At 43.7% G+C, this 20,569-nt stretch overlaps 1 protein-coding gene and 1 long non-coding RNA gene across 18 annotated transcripts in view; one reads left to right on the top strand and one right to left on the bottom strand.

The window, feature by feature from the left end:
* Positions 1-10,877, top strand: part of LOC140907811 (uncharacterized) — a 45,785-nt gene extending 34,908 nt beyond the window's left edge. The window contains exons 4-7 of one of the 4 annotated variants that reach the window (XR_012157641.1): positions 3,674-3,789; positions 8,084-8,147; positions 8,228-8,370; positions 10,406-10,877. This is a non-coding gene — a long non-coding RNA (uncharacterized lncRNA). Of the gene's footprint in view, positions 1-3,673; positions 3,790-8,083; positions 8,148-8,227; positions 8,385-10,397 lie in introns of all 4 variants that reach the window. The other 3 variants (XR_012157637.1, XR_012157638.1, XR_012157640.1) reach the window with 3 other exon arrangements.
* PRKAG2 (protein kinase AMP-activated non-catalytic subunit gamma 2) overlaps positions 1-20,569 on the bottom strand; it is a 386,863-nt gene that overhangs the window by 128,498 nt on the left and 237,796 nt on the right. For 13 of the 14 annotated variants that reach the window (XR_012157633.1, XR_012157635.1, XR_012157636.1 and 10 more), the window contains one exon: positions 5,005-5,216. Coding sequence is in view for 9 of the 14 variants with exons in the window: in XM_073334621.1 (XP_073190722.1) it covers positions 5,005-5,216 (212 nt within the window). In the remaining 5 variants the exon portion in view is untranslated. Of the gene's footprint in view, positions 1-5,004; positions 5,217-20,569 lie in introns of those variants that run through there. The other variant, XM_073334628.1, reaches the window with a different exon arrangement.

Below are 20,569 nucleotides of genomic sequence, written 5' to 3'. Positions count from 1 at the left end.
TATGGGGCTTTGATGTGTGGCACTGCTTTTAGAGAGAGTGCCAAATTGAGGGACCTGCTGTGCATAGCCTGGTTCCCAGGCTCCCTGCCCACAGAAGAGTGTGATGTAATCATTCCTTATGCAAAACAGGTGAACAGCTGTGTTTGTGAGTTTACTACACTTTGGCTAAGGAGCAGCATTAAAAGCCCTGGAGAGAAGTGCCACTGTTAAAGAGCCAGATAGTCACTGAAGCCCCATACTCCCGTTCATATCTAGGTGTGGAGGAGGGTACAGTTCCATCTCTGTGGCACATTGCCCTTCTCCTTCCTCTCTTGGAGGGCTGTGAATTTGGAATGGGTAAACCAGATGTGGACTAGGCTCCTCCAGATTCTCTCTACACCTTACTACTGAGGGCATTCTGCACCAAAACATTAAAAATTATGCGCACATTATTTTAAAATTCTGCCAATTTTACTTGTCAAATAAATGTGGCGGTTCCAGCATGGCATTGGGCAGCACAGGCCACTGGCTGCACAGAGGTGGCAGATCACTGTGCAGTTCTCCCTCCCCCCAGGGACACAGACTCAGCAGTGAGGCTGCATCCAACCTTGACACAGTGCAAGGACAGAGCCTGCCCCTCCATGCCAGGTGCACCAGGTGTGGGCAGGCAGGCTCAACAAGGCAGGATCCAAGTGTGGAGGGGATTAGTGTGGGGGGACCCAGGTGTGGGTTGAGAGGGTTCAGTGTGGGGCAATCTGGGTGTGAGCGGCTCAGTGGGGGATCTGGATGCACAGGGGCTTATTGGAGGGTTCTGGGTGCAACGGTAATGGGACTCAGCAGGGGGGTCCAGGTGAAGGTGGTTGGGGCTCAGTGGGTCTAGGTGTCAGGGGGATAGAGTTTGGCAGGGAGTCTGGGTATGGGGGGCTTAGTGGGGGGGTCCAGATGCTGGGGGAGTGGGGTTGGGATCCAGGTACAGGGGGAGTGGGGCTCAGTAGTGTGGGGATCCGGGTGCAGGTGGCTCGTCAGGTTTGTCCACGTGCAGGGGGAGTGGGGCTCGTCGAGGGGGATTCTGGGTGTGTTGGGGGGTCAGGCTCAGAGGGAAGGTCTGGATATGAGGGGATGTGGATGCACAAGAGTTGGACAGATAGGGGGGCAGCTCCCTGTACAGTGATCCCTCCCCCTGCAATTGAGGAGTGATGGGTGCAGGAAGTGCTGGGAGGGGTGGGAGGAGTTTGTAGAGCTTCCTACAGCCAGGGGAAAAATCTGGGGGTGGGTCTGATCTGGATGCAGTGCAGGGGAAGAGGAAGTCCCGTCCTCCCGAGCCCAGCCGGGACTAGAAGCTGAGGTGCAGGGTAGGAGCCACCAGCCATGTCTTCCCCAGTCCTGCCCCCACCCCACAGCAATTTTCCTCTCTGCCAGCTGCCCTGGGCACCAGAAACATACTGTTGGGGAGGGTCGCATAACCGCTTTTGTGGCTTCCCTTTGCTTCCCCATCAGAAAGTCATTTTTCTGCAGGGAAACAAAGAAATCTGCAGGGGACAGACATTCTGCGCACGTGCAGTGGCACAGAATTCCTCCAGGAGTAACACCTGCAGGGTAAAACAGCCCAAAGCTGAGGCTAAGGTAGAGCCCTGTGTGGGACTATTTTTAATCCTGCACCCATCTCACTCCCGCTATTACGGCAGCAGGTTCTGCGGGACCCCAGTCCCATTGCAGGGCTCTAGGCTAAGGCTTCCCTTCCTTGCTGAGGTGTCCCCTTTAGATGGGTGCCAGCGAATAACCACAGTGTAAGAGGAGGGGTGCCCAATGCAAGACCAAAAGACATGTTTACAGAGACTGGTGGGAGGTTATAGAACCAGAGGGCACAGAGGAGGCAAGGGGCATTTTTGCAGATGCTCTTGTCTCCTGGAGATCCTGCCGTTAAGGATGCAGCACCCGTGGCTTCTTTTGGGAGGGGCAGGAGGCACAAACCCTGCTCTCCCCAATAGGAGAATTCAAAGGAAGCGCCACATGTTGAAAAACAGGGAGTTCTCTTTCCTCCGCATGATTTATTCTCATGGAGGGGAGGACAAGGCCCTGAAATGGGCTGGGGAGTGATGTCCTCTGCAAACATGTACATTTTTGTGATAAATGGAACACTGGCCCTTTCATCACATCAGCCCCTAACACTGCAGAGGAAGTGATGAGGAGGGAATAAAAAGGAGAACAGCAACATTAAGCTCAGGGTATTAATTTCCATTTCAAAACGGGCAAAGTAGAAACAGGGAAATATGTTCACAATTACATTTACAACCTCTTTGCATTCCAATCACAGTTAGTAATTTCACATTAAAGAAGAATAAGTTATCATTCACCACTTACTGCCTGAAGGTCACATAGTCCAAACAACACAAGGTCCAAGTACAAACTGTCTCATGAACTGTACACTGAAAAATCAAGTTGCACTTGGCCCATTAAGTGTAGCGCATGCTAATCTCTGCTTACAACTTTGATCTCTTATCAGCTAAATTCCTCATTACAACACTCTGGCCCCACAGACACAAACATACATACATTATTAAAAGAATATGGTATGCATATTCATGAATACCTAAAATTTTAGAAGTAATGCCCACAAATACCAATGCAGAGATGTGTCACATAGTAATTAACCTGGACGTCCATTCGGTGAGGGGTTAATTACTTGGATTGGTGTGTAGTATTCGGATTATCTGCTCTGAAGAGGTACGCTTCCCTACTCGCTGTCAAGAGCTGCCTCCTACCTTTTTGTCCTCTCTCCAAAATCTAAGGCTCTAGATAATATTCTATCCTTCGAAGTGCTCTTCACAACAGGAAATTTTGAGATTATATCAGCAGGGAAATAAATAGTATTACTTTTTCCCTTCCCGCTTTCTCTTTTCCTCTAGCAGATTTTTACCCCTTCAATGCCATACTCCAAGGCATACCAAAGGCCAGTTCTGTATGGGGACAGAAACAACTTGAAATCTAGTCAGTCCTAAAAGGCAAGTTAAAATTAGTTCTCTAGCTACTGGTTCTACACCTTCCCCTAGTCCCCCTGCTGTTGTGTGTTTGTACAGAGCCTAGAACAGTGGATCCCAGTTCGTGACTGGGGCTCCTACGTGCTACCACAATACAAATAATAATAATGATAATAATTAATAAATAAAATGGAACTACTCATGCTTAAAATTAAGCATGTGCATAAATATTGGAATGACTGGGGCCTAAATAACTGACTACACAGAGGAAAACAGACTCGCAAAGTAAATTAATAGAGACTTTTTTCTAAATTCTTTTAGTTACAGTAGTTTTAGGTGTTACTTGTAAGACTAGTACATAAAAAGTTTCTGAAAGAAACATGATTTCATCTTTTAAGTGATGTTTGAGACAGGTTGCCATGTCTGCAAGCAAGCCTCCCTTTGATTGACAAAACTGTGCACCTAGAGGCATTCCACAGCTGTTAGCATGAATCATTTATCGTATAATCTATAGAGGGGATTTAAAAAAATCATTAACCAGAGAAAAAACTGCCTTAATAAGCAGCAAGGCTTTTAGGGACTTGTTTATGGTATGTGCTTTATGAACACAAATGTTTTATTACCCCACAACAGAAGAGAAAGTCAGGAAAAATGAAGACAACAAAGTGTATGCATGCAATGCTCATAAATTAATGTTGTTCCTCTACTGTGGTCAGACTTGTGAGCAATGCTGTGGACCTGCACTACTGAGAAAAGTGTGAACTATTCAGTCATTAAAAGACACAAGAATCCCAAATCTATCAGTCTCATAATCATCTCCAAGCTATTGAAGGTGAGTCACATTCTCCCAACACTTTGTCCTCTCAGTAGATCTTATCAAGGATTTAATAGGTTTTAAAGACATCTGTTGAAAATTAAACATAAAGGATCTGATTCCCCACTGCTTTGCATCTTTTGCCATCTTTTATATGGGGGCAAAGTGAAGATTACTAAATCAGAATGGCAGCATTTTACACCCACTCTGCACAGGTACAAACGATGACACAAGGTGAAAAGCAAAGGGGAATCAGGCCCTAAATATTTACATTCCTCCCAACCTTTCATTTGTATAGATGCATCCAAAACCAAAATATACCAACCGATGAAAACACTTTACAATGTCATTGTGATACTCTGCACTCCAAAGCAACATCCTGGCACTCCCATATTTACCATGGTGATATGATTATAATATGTTTTGTACAAAGTATGACTTGTAAGGTATCGTTCTAAAAGTCTTGATCTGTTGAACATTAATATCCTGTTGGATTGTATGTGCTATTATTGTATGGGAAGTTTTGAAGTTTTGCAATGTGTGTGTTACTGAAATATGCTGTGAAGTCGGAAAAACCCACAACCAGCCTTTCAGGTACAACAATGAAGTAGCCAGATGCATTGATGGCTACTGTAATATGCAGTCTGCTGACATGTTGCCAGGGAGTCTCTACACCTGGGAGCTGCCCATGTCCCCTGGCGGTTGTACTCTTCTTCTCTCATTTTGCTGGAGTCGGGGAAGACAACCTGCTGGGGACTGGTGCCATTACAGGAAGGTTCTCCCACTCAGGTCAGGCCTTAGGAGGAGCCCAGCTGGACCTCAAACCCTGCAGCTGATACTATGTTAGAGTTTCTGCTTGAAGTGGTGGTTGGTTCTTCCCCAAATGATTGACCAGCAGGAAAATTATGTAAACTCTCCTTTTCTGCTAGCTCCATTTCAGAGGTTGGCTTGGGAGAAAAAACATGCGACCTGAACATCTTTACCCTTCCCTGACCTGGCACTTCAGATCAAAATGTAGATGTTAGGGCCCATAACCACTGCATAGTTTACTTCAGATTAAAGATGACATATTGTCTACGGAACATGGTGAAGTCTTGGGTCATCCCTGATGTAAAGGGGTACAACTACACACAACCTGCCCCACATTATGCATGCACAGTTGTTAGCCATTAAAAATACTAACACACACAGGTCTCTCCCTATTGAAAACTCTGAACAAAATACTCCACTTACTGTTTTTGAGGTAGCACAGGGAGTTGGCATCACCGTGGGAGGCTTGGCTGCATTTTGGGGTGGAGGCAGAGTAAACCTCTGCCCTGTGTCCGGAGGAGAAGAGTGAATCCGGGTTTCTAGTCTCTCAGGTTCATGTTTATAGGATTCAAGAGGAAATGGCGGCTGCTTGGTCACTTGTGTTGGGGTAGATGGAGAGGAGGAGAGGCCGGATGCTGTAAACAAAGAAATCATTATTAAAGTGCAGATCGAAACAAGAGCGGAGAAGAATCTAAGCCGAAAACTGAGTCTGCACTTGCTCAGTCAATTTTTCTACCCTTCCCTTGAAAAACCAAATACGAATCTCGTCCTCCTGTTTCTAAAGGGGATTTCCTCCTCCCTCTACTTAAAACTTAAATAATTCAAATGTATCCTATGTGTATAATCCAATATACAAGGAGGTAGCATTGTGAAGTGGTTAGAGCAGAGAACTGGGAATCTATTCCCAGCTTTGCCACTAGCTTGTATCACCTCAGACAAATCACTTTGCCCTCCTGTGTCTCTATTTTCCTGTCTGTAAAATGGGAATAACAGGAGCTATCTATCTTGGCAAGCATGGACATTTGCAAATGACAGAAGCTATGTAAGTGTACAGCACTATTATTATTTTTAATATCCACACTAATCTCAGAGATGACAATGTCTATATGCAAAGAGCTCAACAGCATTAAACGTTTTTATATTTTTCCTTCATTTTATCATTAAAGAAAAATCCAAGCCAGCAGTTAGAATAAAATTAGGAGCAAAGGTACAGGGGAAGGAAAGGTTACTCACCTTGTGCAGTAACTGCAGTTCTTCAAGATGTGTCCACCTGTGGGTGCTCCACTTTAGGTGCGCAGGCACCCAACCTTTGACCGGAGAGTTTTGGTAGCAGTGGCTGTTCTGCCCGCTCACATGCCCTACACATCCTCATGCCCTTTACCAAGACTATATATATAGGGACCTCCATTCCCCCTCTGCTGCAGAGCCCACAGAGGCCGTTCTGAAGCAGAGGGGAAGAGGTCAGGTAATGGAGCACCCGCAAGGACACACATCTGGAAGAATTGCAGTACCTACACAAGGTGAGTAACCTCTCCTTCCCCTTCGAGCAGTGCCCTGTGGGTGCTTGTGACGGTCCTTGCTCAGGGGTTGGTTGGTAGGGTAACGCCACGTACTGGTCATAGCTTAGGCCTCTGACTTACAAGAGGGTTGTTGGTAGGGGAGCCAGGACCCTCTCACTCCACTGGGCTCTGACCCAGGCCCTTTGAGGGCTATCAGTAATCTAACAGTCAGGGGGTTGCTTAAGACTGCCCTCCCTGGGCCACATCCTATCTCCCCCCTTGCAATTGTCCAAAAGTCGCCATCTGGGTTAAGATGGTGTGAAGGGTGCCTGCTCACCCCAAGACACCTCCTGGTGGCAGCGTGTAGCATAGCAGCTCTCTTCCTCTCTTGGGTGGCAACTGCCTCCTCCTGCAGTATGGCCCACCCTCCTGGGCCAGCTCAGTCGTAGGGCTTTCCCCTGCAGGGGTAGTCCAAACCAAACAAAATGGATTACCAAAGTCCAGAGTTTGTACAAGAGGGAGGGGGAATGCTTCCTCTCAGGCGGTCTCTGTAGCAGGCCCTCCCTTCCATCAGGGGGGGAGCTCTGGGCAATTGTTGTGGGGAAAGATTAGGCCGTTGTCTCAGCCCTTCTCCACTGCACGTTGCACGTCTGCTCTCTTTCCTGGTCTGCCACCAAGTGAGCTACTTCCCTGCCTTTTAACTCCTCTTCCAGTTGGAGCATTTGCTACAGATGTGGTGGGGCAGGGCTGGCTGAGCCCAGAGTACTTCCTTAACCCCTTTTTGTCCAGTGTGGGGTTTGCACAGTGTTCCATTTAAGGTGACTCCCTTGCAGTAACGATTTAAGGAGGTGGGAATTTTAGAACACAGTCCACCACTGAAGAAAGAATTGCGTTGCCTACTGCCACATCTGATCTTGCTGCATGAATTAAGACATAGTGGTTGGAAAACATGTGCAACGAGGACCATATTGCAACCCTGCAGATTTCAGCAACTGGAATGTCTTTAAGTAGAGCTACAGATGTATACTGTCATCTAGCAGAGTGTGCAATCACTCTTAGGGAGGTATAACCCCAGTGAACCCATAGCAGGCAATAATACATCGAGATCTATTTAGAAAGTCTCTGAGAGTACATCTACACAGGGATAGAAGACCTGTGACATAGTCATGGCTGGCCTAGGTCAGCTGACTTGGGCTCGGGGCTGAAAAATTCTGTGTTCTGGCTCTGGCTGGAGCCTGAGCTCTGGAACAAGAATGGAGGGTCCCAGAGCTCAGGCTACAGCCCAAGGCCAAACGTCTACACAGAGATTTTTCAGTCCCAGAGCCCAAGCCCCACTAACCCAAGTCAACTGACCCAGGCCAGCCACAGGATTTTTATCCCTGTGTAGACATGCCCTGAGTGGAGACAGATGTTCCCTTAGACCTCTATGTAATAGAAACAAAAAGTCTAGGGGTCTTCCAGAATGGCTTAGTCCTGTCTAAATAAAAGGCTAATGCTCACAATATCTAGTGTATGAAAAGCAGACTCGTGTATAGGCTGATGCAGCTTAGGGAAAAAACCTGGAAAGTGAATAGTTTGGTTGATATGAAATTCAGAGGACACCTTAGCTAAGATCTTTGGATGAGGTTGTAAAGATACCGTCTCCTTGGAAGACAAAGTAGTAGGAGGGTCTCCTTGGAAGACAAAGTAATTAGAGCCTCCTTCTCCCCAACTCTTTGAACAGAAGTGATGACCACCAAGAAGACTATCTTCATAGACAGATGTAGTAGCAAGCACGTAGCTAATGGCTCAAAGGGTTGTTTCATGAGATAGTTAAGAATTAGGCTGAGATCCCGAAGTGGTGTTGGGGCTCTAATCTGCAGAAAAAGTCCTTGTAGGAATCTTGTTGTGGTCGGATGAGCGAATACCGAGAAACCTTCTACTGCTATATGGAAAGCTGTTAGTACCACTAAATGAACCCTTATGGAATTCATAGAAAGGCCTGATTATTTCAATTCCAACAGGTAATCAAAGCCTGAGGAAAGAGATGTCTGGATAGGAGAAAGATGACACCAGTTTACACCAAAGGTTATATCTTTTCCATTTCTTAAGGTAAATTTGTCTAGTAGATTCCTTTCTGATATTTACCAATATCTTTTGTACTTCAGATGAACATGTGGTCTCTAGTCCCAAGAACCATTGAGGAATCAAGCCTGTAGTTGCAGGATGTTCAGATTAGGATGGAGCATTTGACCCGCATTCTGAGACAACAGTCAAGGTTTGTTCAGGAGCTGCCACAAGAGGGCAAGAGGTGAGTTTGATGAGGTAAGGAAACCAAACTTGTCTTGGCCAAGTTGGTGCAATCAAAATGATTTTGGTTTTGTCCTGTCTGATCTCAATAAGGACCTTTAAGAGCAATGGAGTTGGAGGATATGCAGAGAGAAGACCTTTTGTCCAGTAATGAGGAAAGCATCTCCAGAGATTCAGAATAAAGCCCCCATCTGGAACACAATTTCCTGCACTTTGTGTTGGCTACTGTGGCAAAAAGATTGACCTCTGGAAATCCCAAAGCTAGGAATATTTTGTTGAGGACTCAGGAGTCCAACTCTCATTCGTAATTTAGGGAGAAATCTCTGCTCGGGTCCACCCTGGTGTTTTGTATACCCAGAAGGTAGGAAGATGAAATGACTATCTGATTGGCTATGTACCATTTCCAAAACTTTATTGCTTTGGGGCAGACCGAGGCGGAACACGCTACACCATGACAATTGATATAATACATGCATACAATGCTGTCATGATCTTGATAGACTTGTTTTTGAGTAGGGGAAGGAAGTGGAGGCAAGCATTTCTGACCACCCCTAATTTCAACAGATGGATGTGCAAGCACTGTTCTTGTTGTGAACATTTGTCTTGGACTGTGAGAGGACCCAAATATGCTCCCCATCCCAAAAGGGAAGCGTCCAACGTTACTATGACTGTAGGGGATTCTGGCTGAACAGGATTCCTGCACAAACTTTGAATGGATTCAGCCACCAGATGAGTGACTGCAGGACTTGATTGGGTACAAGTACTTACTTGTTAATACTGTTTGTTGGGTACACAAATAGTCCTGAGCCACCACTGGAGACACTGAAGATAGAAAGTGGTGTTTTGTGTCACAAAAATGCAAGCTGCCATACATACCAGCAGTTGCAGACATGTCCTTGCTGCAACTTGAGGGATGAGCTGCACACTTTGTACATGGTTCTTTAGAGCAAGGAACCTGTCAATAGGGAGATAAACTCTTCCCATTATCGAATCCAGAAGTGCTCCTATAAAGAGAATTCATTGTGCAGAGGTCAAGATAGATTTCTTGAGATTTATTTGCAGGCCTAGACTTCAGAATAGTGAAGTTGTTGTTTGGACAGCAAACCTAACACCTCATATGACCAACCCTTGAGGAGACAGTTGTTAAGACAGGGAAAGACCGTTATCCCTATATGATAGAGGTAGGCAGCTACGACAGCCATGATTTTTAAGAACACTCTTGGGGTGAATGACAGGCCAAAAAAGTGTAGAACCTGGTACTGGTAATGATTGTGATTGAAAGTGAAACAAAGAAATCTTTTGTGAGAAGGATGAATTATTACATGGAAGTACGCATCTTTGAGGTTGTGGCTCACAAACCAGTCCCCTAATTCCAGGGAGGTAATTATAGCTACTAGGGACACCATCCTGAATTTCAGATGTCTGACATGCTTGTTCAATTGTCTGAGATGTTGTATCTCCCTCCAACCCATTTTTCTTTGGTATCAGAAAATATCTTGAATAGAACCCTTTTACCCTGTGTTTAAGTGGGACTGACTCTATGGTTCCTAGATTTAGGAGTGATGAGATCTCCTGTGTCAGCAATTGCTTGTGAGAGCGGTCCCTGAAGAGGGAAGGGGATTGGAAGGGTGGGGTGGAGGTAAATTGGACAGTATAGCCGAAGTGGCCTCCAATCCCCATTTGTCCAATGTTATAGTCTCCCGTACTTAATGAAAGAGAGAGGTGGTGTTCAAATTGAGGAAGAAGGGTTGTGTCATGCAGTTGATAAAACCTGGTCATTGGATGGTCTGGACTCTTGACCAAACCATCAAAAATGGTGTTTGGATGATGCTGAAGGCTGGGATGAAGCAGTCGAGGTAGTTGCAGGCTTTTTCTTTGAAAACCTCAACCTCTTGGTCAGTGATTTCGGTGGCCTACGGAAGGCAGAAAATTAAGCAGGGTGGGATCTTTGTGCTGACTGAGACCTGTTAAACTTCCTTATTTTTTGCAGGCATGTATATCCCTAAAAACTTAAATTTTGTCCTGGAGTGTTTTAGGTATGAAGCGAGTTGTCTGTGGAATCCGCGAAAAGGTAAATCATTGAAAGGTAAATCTTCAACAGTGGATTGCACCTCCTACGGAAATCAGGGACAACTGAAGCCAGGAAGCGCACCTCATTGATACTGTGGTGGAAACAGACCTGGCTGCCATGTTCGTCACATCGAGTGAAGTTTGCAGTGAAATTTTTGCCAAAAGCTGATCCTCCTTTATTATGGAGCTGAACTGTTCATGATGTTCCTGTGGTAAATGGTCAGTAAAAGCATTACATTTCTCTTAATTCAGGTAGTCATATTGTGACATCAGCACCTGGTGGTGAGTTATCCTGAACTGACGTGTTGTTGACAAATAGCTCTTATGACATTTCTAGTCCTTATTATAAAGGGGTGGCTTTTTGGATATGCTGCCTACCCCTTTCATTGGCTCCATCCATGAGCAGAGAGTTTGCTGTAGGATGAGAAAATAAAAATTCAGAATCCCTGTGTGGGACGTAGTATTCATTTTAATCATCACTCTTCCGTGTGGTGGTGGTGTTGCTGGGGTTTGCCAGATGGACTTGGCTGGCTCCAAGAGGGCTTCATTAATTGTCTGTGCCACCCGTGCTAAGGTGGGCAATACGCACAAGCAATGAACGCAGCGGGAGTGCCCATCACTAATAGGGATTGCTTCTCAATAAGAAAGGCACGTTTTAAATCCCAGTGAGCCTGGCATCCCAAACAAAAGGAAAAGTTGTTCCAGTCCCTCAGCCCCTCAATGGGGGGGACGACGGACAATCTTTTCTATCTTTTTTTTAAAAGAAGAGGGTAACAAATGTTCCAACTGTAAGGTATTAAATCTACTACTATTTAAAACTAACTATAAACCTAAAACACTAATAAAAGTGGGAAACGGGTACAGCACAGTCACATGCTAGATACTGTCTCTGGCCAAAGGCAGTTGAGTAGGAACTGAGGTCAGTTTGCCCTCAGAGCTCTATATAGCAGGGGTGACCAAACTTACTGGCCCGCCGAGCCGCATATGACAATCTTCAGAAGTTCGAGAGCCGGGGCACAACTGCCCAGAAGCTGGGGCTCGGGCTTCAGCCCCACTCCTGCTGAAGCACCAAGCCCTGGCACGTGCACCCCACAGGGTTGAAGCCCCGGAACCCCCCTCCCCACTGGACAGAAGTCCCTACCCCACCATCCGCTGCAAGGCAGAGGTCCTGAGCTCTCCCCCCGCAGTCTGGGAGGCAGAGAATGGAGGAGCTGGGGGCTTGTGAGCTGCACTTTAATGGCAAGAGCCACAGTTTGGCCACCCAACTAGAATAGCCTCAGTTTAGGGCACGAAGATGTGTAGGGTGCATGTGCGGGCAGATAGGCACTGCTACCAAAAATCTCCATCAAAGGTGCAGGACACACTCATTTTAATGGAGCAACCCACAGTGACATTACTTAGATAAGAAGTGGGGTACCTTTTCCAAGTGAGATGGTCTCACTGCTTTCTGTAATGGTGCTAACAATAGTTGTATCCCATCTACATTAACATTTTAATAGTTTTCAACATCAGCTGAGGAGGAAGCGTGGAGGGAACTTATGCTGAAAACAAATGTGTCATTTTCCTCGTGAAAATACAGCTTCACTTGGAATGTGCATCCCACCTCACCTGTACTTCAGGCAGTAGTCTTACAGCAGTTCTGCACTGTGTTTACAGTTTGATCTAGCTACATCTATCATCCAAGTCAGGAATATTTACCCATGCCTTACGTGAACATTTCCTTCCTTGGAGTAATGAGGTCCACCAATCCGTGACATTAGATCTGTGAACCTCATTACAAATAAGAAACTAGTGAAACAGATACCAGTGCATCCACATAAAGTATGAATCCAAATAAAAAGTCTTATGTGTGTGTTTATCAATAAACACACAGGACCCAATTCTTCTCTCCCTCATGCTAGTGTAATTCAGGAGTAAGTCCGTTACCCTTAATGGGGTTACACTAGTGTAAACCATGTGCGCAAGGTGAATAGGTCTACATGCTTTCAGTGCTTTCACTTACACCACATCTGAATTGGACTCACATACTGTACTTAAAGGGATTTGTGTGTGTAATCAGGAGAAGACTTTAGTCCATAGAATGGGACTGAACAATGCATGCAGAAAGGTTTTTTGAAACCAGAAATCAGACAAACAAATGCTTGAAAGAACCTTATAAACCCATCTTTCCAGCTTCTCATCCTGGGTCTAATCCTCAGGGCTTGTCTCCACTGGGGATTTTTGCACCCTAAGTGCAGATGCACTGCATTGGTGTAGACTGAGGCTTGCAGTGGTGCTGTTTAACTTGGTTTCAGACTGGGGAAAGCTGCACCAGTAGCAAGTCACTTTTTACCCCAATGAAGTATATCTACAAGCTCCACTACTGCAAAAAGGCGGTGGGGGTTGGGTATGGGTCAGCAAAGCCTAAGAAATATTTTTTATCAACTTCCACTCAGCTCAAAGGGAGTTTGAGATACCCAGTACCTGTCAGGGTCAGGCCACACCTCAACCAAGCTGAATGACATGTTTAAAGGGGAGTTTGTGTTTAATAAAACTAAACCATGAAGTCACGTAGTTGCTAAGGCACTGATGATACAGTCAGGAAATTATTAACTAATCACCTGAGGAAGGACTCCGTTATCCCACTGTTTGCAGTGCTGGTCCCAGAATATTAGACACTAGGTGAGTGAGGTAATATATTTTTATCCAATAAAAGATATTACCTCACCCACTTTGTTTCTCTGTTATCCCAGACATTTCCAGGGGAAAGTTAACCCATCTAATGATTAAAGAAATTAATTAGGCACTTAATGGTTTTTATGAAGAACTACATAAAAAGGACATTTGCTAAGCCTCTCCTGATAATTTTATTTAACTTGTTGAGAACAGTAAAACTGACTTTAAGATCACAAAATGCCCAGAAAAATATTGTTGATGCTCTACCATGGGTTTTATTTAGTGTGGTATTATGCAATATTTAGCTTATTTCTCTACAGTTTTAATGAAGTTCCTGACTCTTAAATGGTTCAGATTTACTGGGACAAAACAAGTTCCCACCCTTGCTTCATGTCTTCCCAGACTTACAGCTGCCCTTTCCAGCACTTATGGTTTGCTGGGCAGAACAGCATTCCTGTGGATTCGACAGCACTAATCACAAGTCTGGTTCAGAGTGGGTGTTGCAGACATATACAGATGATGCTTAATGCAATATGCCACAGCGAGATGCAAAAAAAAAAAAAAAAAAAAGATCTGCAGTATTTTGAATATCCTCATCTCCTATTGATTTCAGTGGGAATTGAGGTTGCTCAGCATCTTTCAGATTCTAATGGAAGCCAACTTTCCTGTTCAATTCTCAGTTTCTGACAGGTTTAGATAAATGGTGGTTGGGAAGGTGCTTTTATCTTTGGTATCTTTTATGGATGTTCAAGTGTCTGCAGAGTGTTTAGGGTTTGGGGAAGCTATAACTGATGAAACTGACAAGTCACTAAAAGGAAAAAAACAACACATTAGTTCTGAAAGCCTTGCTGCTGGGACGTATCCATCCTGAGCTAATGGACTCAGTGAGTCAAAAGAAACCATTTCCAATATCAATAAACTGTGCCAAAAGAGTTATTTCCAGACACAGGGAAGCCACAGACTCACTGTCCTGAAGAGGCTAGCATCCCAGCTAGAGGACATAGGAAGCAGTGTATTAAAGGAGACTGAGGAGTGACATCTTTTAGCACTATTCTCACCCCATTAGGAATATGAAACTGGCTGCTGAGCACCGGACTGAGAGTCAGGAAATCAGGGTTCTATTCCTGCTCTACCAGACACTTCCTGCAGGCCTCCATTTTCAAGAATGTCCACTAATTTGGGGAACTTCTGTTTTTGGAAGCCCCACTTAAGACACCAGCCACCTGATTTTCACAGGTGCTGAGCATCCATGGCTCCAACGAAGTTAATGGGATCGGTTGGTACTCAGGACATCTGAATATCAGACCTGTGTGTCTCAAGTTGGGCACCCAAAACTGAAGCACCCAAAATTAGAACACACTTTTGAAAATATGGGCTTTACCCTCTCTGTGACTCAGTTTCCCCATCTGCAAAGTGGGGATAATTTTTCCATAGGGAGACAGCCCTATTAGATCATCTAGTCTAACATCTAAGATGTTACCTCCCAGAGTTGTTGTGAGACCTAATTTATCTGTATTTGTAAAACATTTTGAGATTCACATATGCTATCCCATGATTACTATTGAAAAAATCTTGCTGTTGTTATAGGTCTCGGCCTTGTAAATACAACATAAGGATCTTTGTAAAGGCCAAGTCACATTAAAAATGCCAAGTTTCAGATTTTTCATAAAGTCAAAATAAATGTTGGACTAACAAAACCTTGCACTAATTTAAAACTTATTGGACTAACATCTAAACAACCAATATTTCTAGAAATACCTGAAGTCATATGTGCGTAAAGTAGCTGCATTGTTCTACCACATATAAAACATAATGAAAAGAAAGTGAGATATAGCTTTATACCACATGGTTAGAAACAATACATCACAGGGTACTTAACAGTCATGGTTCAAATTCACTAAAGAAAGGTTTAACTTCTTCCTTTGGGAAGAAAGAAGCCCCTTCACACATTACTAAAAGCTCTCCTAGACAAATCAGGCAGAATAAATGATGTTATGGAGAAAGCAGTAAAAACTAGCAGTAAAAACTAGCCAGAAATTTTAGACACCTCCACAATGGAGTCAAGAAAACTCAGTATTCATCTAGGAGTCTGAAGAGGGAAAATATTTAAGAACACTTCAAATTTTTACTGATTTTAATAAGGAGGTGAATTGATGTACAAAGAATTCACCCAACGTTTCCCTCGCTGAAGAAAGAAATGTACAATGAGCCAAAGTGTCTTTATATCATCAAACCTAAATTGCTCTGCGATTTCTCCACTGAACAGATAAAGTAATAATTTTTAGTCAACACAGTAAAAGACATTAGAGATGGACAAAACCTATTAGGTCATCCAGTCAATCTCCTGTTGGTGCAGGATTGGGCCCTATAATTCTCCAGTGATTCTTCTTGTCCGATTTTAAGGGAGAATAAAAACTTTTTGCCTTGTTCCACTCCATTATTACAATGTCGCATTTCATTTAATTTCTAATGTCTTTTCCGGTGGCAATAAAAACATGGGACACACAAATAGAGAATTGTTTGCATTGCTTCTTACTGATGATTCATAAGCCCCAAGATTTGCAAGCTGTCCTAAATTTTAATTTGAATTAACATACAGAAGCAGCTGTTTACATTAGAGCTCATCCTCAAACATAGAAAAGATTTGAGATTGCCATGCTAGAACCAAACAATGCACCGATACATTTTCTCTGTTCTTTGGAAATATTACAGGGTACAGTTTTGAAGTATAGTGACTGACATTAAACAATCAACTGTTAACCGTACTGCTGTATCTGAAATACTGCAGTTTTTCCCCATACTACGTATAGGAGGAAAAACATTTCAGATATCACATTTCAGATAACATTGTTTGGTAATTGTTGACTTTATCACAGCAGCCACAGTAGCTACAAAGATGTAAAATATTTTTTCACTCTGCTCACCTAAAACACTGGAATTTCAACACAATTCTTAGTGTGAAACCACTCGAACTCATATATAGAAGGAAAAAGCAGGCATGCTTCCCTTTGTTTGACAGGAATACACTGGCAGCTTGCCAAGAGCCAAAAGGCCTTCCTTAACTTGAGTAAAATGGGCAAACTAGAAGAATGAGTGTGGTCCACTGCATGTATGGATCCCAGCATGCAATGCTCCATCTCAGTTTGAGGAGCCTCAAATTAGATCACGATGGCCAACACATGATGGGATGAGTAGAATCCATCAGTGTACTGAAGATGACAGCAGCCAAGGGCCACATCTTTGGCCAACTCTAGCATAAAATATAGCAACTGGGATATTTAGCTTGTCATAAAAATACACTAATGTTGCTAATATAACTTCTTTCTCTATATAGGCCAATCCCTCACACAATAATTTCCTTTAAAGTCCTGGCTCTAAATAGCTTTTATCTGCTCCTCCCACTCAGACATTCCTATCCAAACCCACCCTCCCTTAGGACTTGTGAGGAAAGAATTAATAAAACAGCACACTGCTTTTTTTCTCTTGGGAGTATTTGAAATCACAGCTTCTCTATTAGGTTTCCTTTGCAGAGTGGGTGACACCCACAATGGATGCTGTCATCTGCCAGCAACATGGTAGGATGCTGCTGGTTTCTTATGGGGAACAATGCTCACAGCTTGTGGTCTCCTGCCAGTGCCTCCCTTCAACTTGACAGCTCTGCTAAGTCCGTTTATGTGACAGGCTCAAGTCATCCCCTTTCAGAAAAAAGGCCACCATCTTTCCTGCACACACCATGCCCCTCACGAACCACACACCTACAGAGGTGGCTGCTGCAGATTTCAGACGAATGAGGGATGCTGCTGTTTCAGAACATGATCTTCCCTGCCACTTGTGCACACAATTGTCAATTTTGGCTAGTACTTGAGTGGAGCTGTGACCCTCCTCACATGGGGAGAAACTAAATGATACGGCCTGGAGTTTGCTGTTGTTTTTTGCTTTTTTCATTTATCTGCTAGGAATAACGTTGATCAGATTTGTGGGATTTATTGGACGCTTGCAGTAAATCACTTCTGAGGTTCTCACATGACTAAAGATCTGTTCAATATTCTCATACTTTTATCTGATCACGTACGGATCTAAACCATTAGTAACAAGTTTTCGTATCTTCCAAGGCTTAAGCATTTGCTGATTATTTAGACTCAAACTTCTTTAAAAAAGAAACAGAAAACAAGTTTTAATTTGCAACGGCTCAGAGTGCTGATTTTCCTCTGATTCCTTTCATAAATCAGGACAACGCTCCCCTTTCATTTGCATTCTTCTGCTAGCAATGAAAACAGAGGAGTAGGCAGGATACTGATGAATCTGAGTGGGGCCTACTCTTAGTTCAGTAAACTGATTCACTCCTCGGGCATGAAACTATGTCTATTTTAGCACTTAAGCAAATGGTGCAAATTATGCAATATGATGTTTAATACAGCTATTTAATGGCTGTAAAATGATACTCCCACATGCATGTGGAGAATTATTGGCTCTTTTTAATCAAGTAGTGTTAGTGACATACTGTACACATATACAGAGTTGTAAAATAACATACAGCTTTATAAAAAAGTAAACTTGAAAAGTAACCTGAATAGTCATTGTGACAAAAACAACATGGATTCCTCCCAGCAAATGTTCTTGCCAGTCCTAGCATTCTCAACACAGAGATTCAAAACATCACAGGCTCCTGAGGAGCCACAGCCCTCACAGTTGAATTATTCAGCCCATATTTGAGATGGAAAAGCCATCTCCCTATTGGTGGCCAAGGATTGTGGCCCTTCCTCTCAGCTTCCCAAGTAAGATAGGGCAGCATTGATTCCAGCTGCTTTAGCAGGTCAGCTTCAGTGTGACTGAAATAAATGGGAGTGGGGGTGTCTGCATGTGGCAGGTAAAGGAGTCCATGGGTGCTGCTTAAAATATGGTGTGTTAGCATGGGAGCATTATGAACCGCACGAAAACTGAGAATATGCTGGCTGTTAACCCAGGTGGTAACTGGAAGTGACATTCAGTTTTAGTTTCACTGTTGCATCATAGTTGGGTTTTTTTTTTTATCTGCAGTTCACAAAATGGCATTCTGAACAATCACTAAGTAAGCCTTAAAACACCTCTATGAGGTAGGTTTCAGAGTAACAGCCGTGTTAGTCTGTATTCGCAAAAAGAAAAGGAGGACTTGTGGCACCTTAGAGACTAACCAATTTATTAGAGCATAAGCTTTCGTGAGCTACAGCTCACTTCCTCAGATGCATATTGTGGAAACTGCAGCAGGCTTTATATATACACAGAGAATATGAAACAATACCTATTCCCACCCCACTGTCCTGCTGGTAATAGCTTATCTAAAGTGATTTCCTTGTGCTGGAAATCACTTTAGATAAGCTATTACCAGCAGGACAGTGGGGTGGGAATAGGTATTGTTTCATATTCTCTGTGTATATATAAAGCCTGCTGCAGTTTCCACGATATGCATCTGAAGAAGTGAGCTGTAGCTCACGAAAGCTTATGCTCTAATAAATTGGTTAGTCTCTAAGGTGCCACAAGTCCTCCTTTTCTCTATGAGGTAGGTAAGTTTTACACATGGGGAAACTGAGGCATGGAAGGATTAAGGGATTCAGACAAAGTCATGCAATGAGACAGTGGTAGAGCTGGGAATAGAATCCAGTAGCCCAGATTCCCAATCCCCTTAAACGAAACCATAAGACAACACTCCTTCAAAACCTCTCCAAAGTTTATGTTGTGATCTCCTTCAGCAGAGCTCTGTGATGAGAGGGGCCATTGCCATTTCTAAAGGGACAAATCCTCTCCCTTGTGTATAAGGTGTCCTGGGGAGGCTCCTTGTGCCCTCCTCTGCTCCCATGCAGAGCATGCAATGGCCAGGCCAATCTAGAGCCAAGATTAAATTAGGGTTTATGATCAATTATCAAATATGTTATTTTAAATGTTTCCTAAGAAAAATCTCTATTTTCAGCAGTAAAAAGGCATCTAGCTCCTTTTCCCCACATCAGCTGAAATGAAATAAAAATACCATGTCTTAGCAAACCATTACTTTATCTTAATCAATGTCCTTTTTGAACACTATTCTATAGCTGAATCCATACACCTGAGCATTAGCCTTTGCCTTATTGGCTATTTCACTCTGTAAAAACAAACAAACAAAAATATATTAATTTCCAACCTTCAGATTATTCTATTCTATTTAGGTTCTTATATCATACTCATCTCCATAAGATCTGAGAATGTAGTAACAGCCACTGCTCCCAAAGCTGAGAAAAGCATTCTGAACACCTTAATCAGTGAAATTATGAGAGTTTCTCTTCCTGCTGAACAACTTTCATTCCCTTTAAGAGAAACTGTTTGGTTATAGGGAATATTCAATAATATTCCTAATGCTAGAGTCTGATCCTGTAAAGGTCTTAAACTCCTATAGACTTCCACACCATCCAGGAGCACATCCTTATTCTTTCTTACATTTGGAAACTGCACTTGACCTACTCTGCAAAACTGCCATTACCACAATGGCCCATTTATTCTGGAAACCAGCACACCCTATAGAAGTGAGATATACACTATTTTATTCCTTTGCACAGCGTTTTTCTTTGCACCATTTCCCCCAGTAACCTAAGCTCTTCCCAGTGATATAAAAACACTGCTTTCTGATCATTAATGTGTGATGATTGGAAGAAATCTGACTATCTACAGCTTACAAATTCTGTCCGATATTGAGGAATCGCTGTGTGTCTGCTTCAGACTGCAAACTCCATTTTGAATGTGGGCTAGGCTGCCACCTCTATTGTCTTTTTACCTCCATTCAGATGGAAGCCCCCCTGGACAAAGAGTTGCCAACTGCCCAGAGAGAACCAGTCTGCCCATATAAACTTAACTAAGGAACGGATCAGCTGCTGGGGGACTCCCATCACCTGACAAACCTGATCTGGGGTCACCTGAAAAAGGGGACTGGAGGTTATAAAAGAAGGGATCTCTCACTGGCCATTTTAAGGTTTAAAGAGAGAGGAAACTAGAAGCGGAAAGCTGGCTGTATGAGTAAGAGGAAGCTCCATATTCCAGAAGAGAAGCCATGTGCAGGAGGAAAGCGGGTCAGGAAAGATCCTGGACTTCTCAAAAGACTGTGACCTGAGCCCAAAGAATGCTCAAAGTGGTGAGGGATCTGAGGCAGGTAAATGTGTACAGGTGTTTTATTGTTTTGTCTAGATCTGCATATCTACTGTGCTATCTAAAGTAAAGCATAATTGCGTTAGAAACCTTTGAAAAGCCTGTGTGTAATGTGCTTCCACTACCATGGGTCCCTGGAGAGGTAAATGGTAAACCAGAGTATTCACAATGTTGGAGCTCTGGGAAAGGGTTTGCTGAAGCAACCAGGGAATCTTGGGGGCTGCATCAGCCCTGGTCTGGGGGGCCTATAGCAGCTGGACTGTGGGATCCCACTTCTGAGAAGAGGTAACAGAACCCGTGCCCAGGCAGGAAGCATGCCACAGAGGCCA

The sequence above is a fragment of the Lepidochelys kempii genome, chromosome 2 (genome assembly GCF_965140265.1).
Source record: "Lepidochelys kempii isolate rLepKem1 chromosome 2, rLepKem1.hap2, whole genome shotgun sequence".
Classification (NCBI taxonomy): domain Eukaryota; kingdom Metazoa; phylum Chordata; order Testudines; family Cheloniidae; genus Lepidochelys; species Lepidochelys kempii.
Note: the sequence above shows the minus strand (reverse complement) of the source record. Positions and strands in the feature narration are given on the sequence as shown.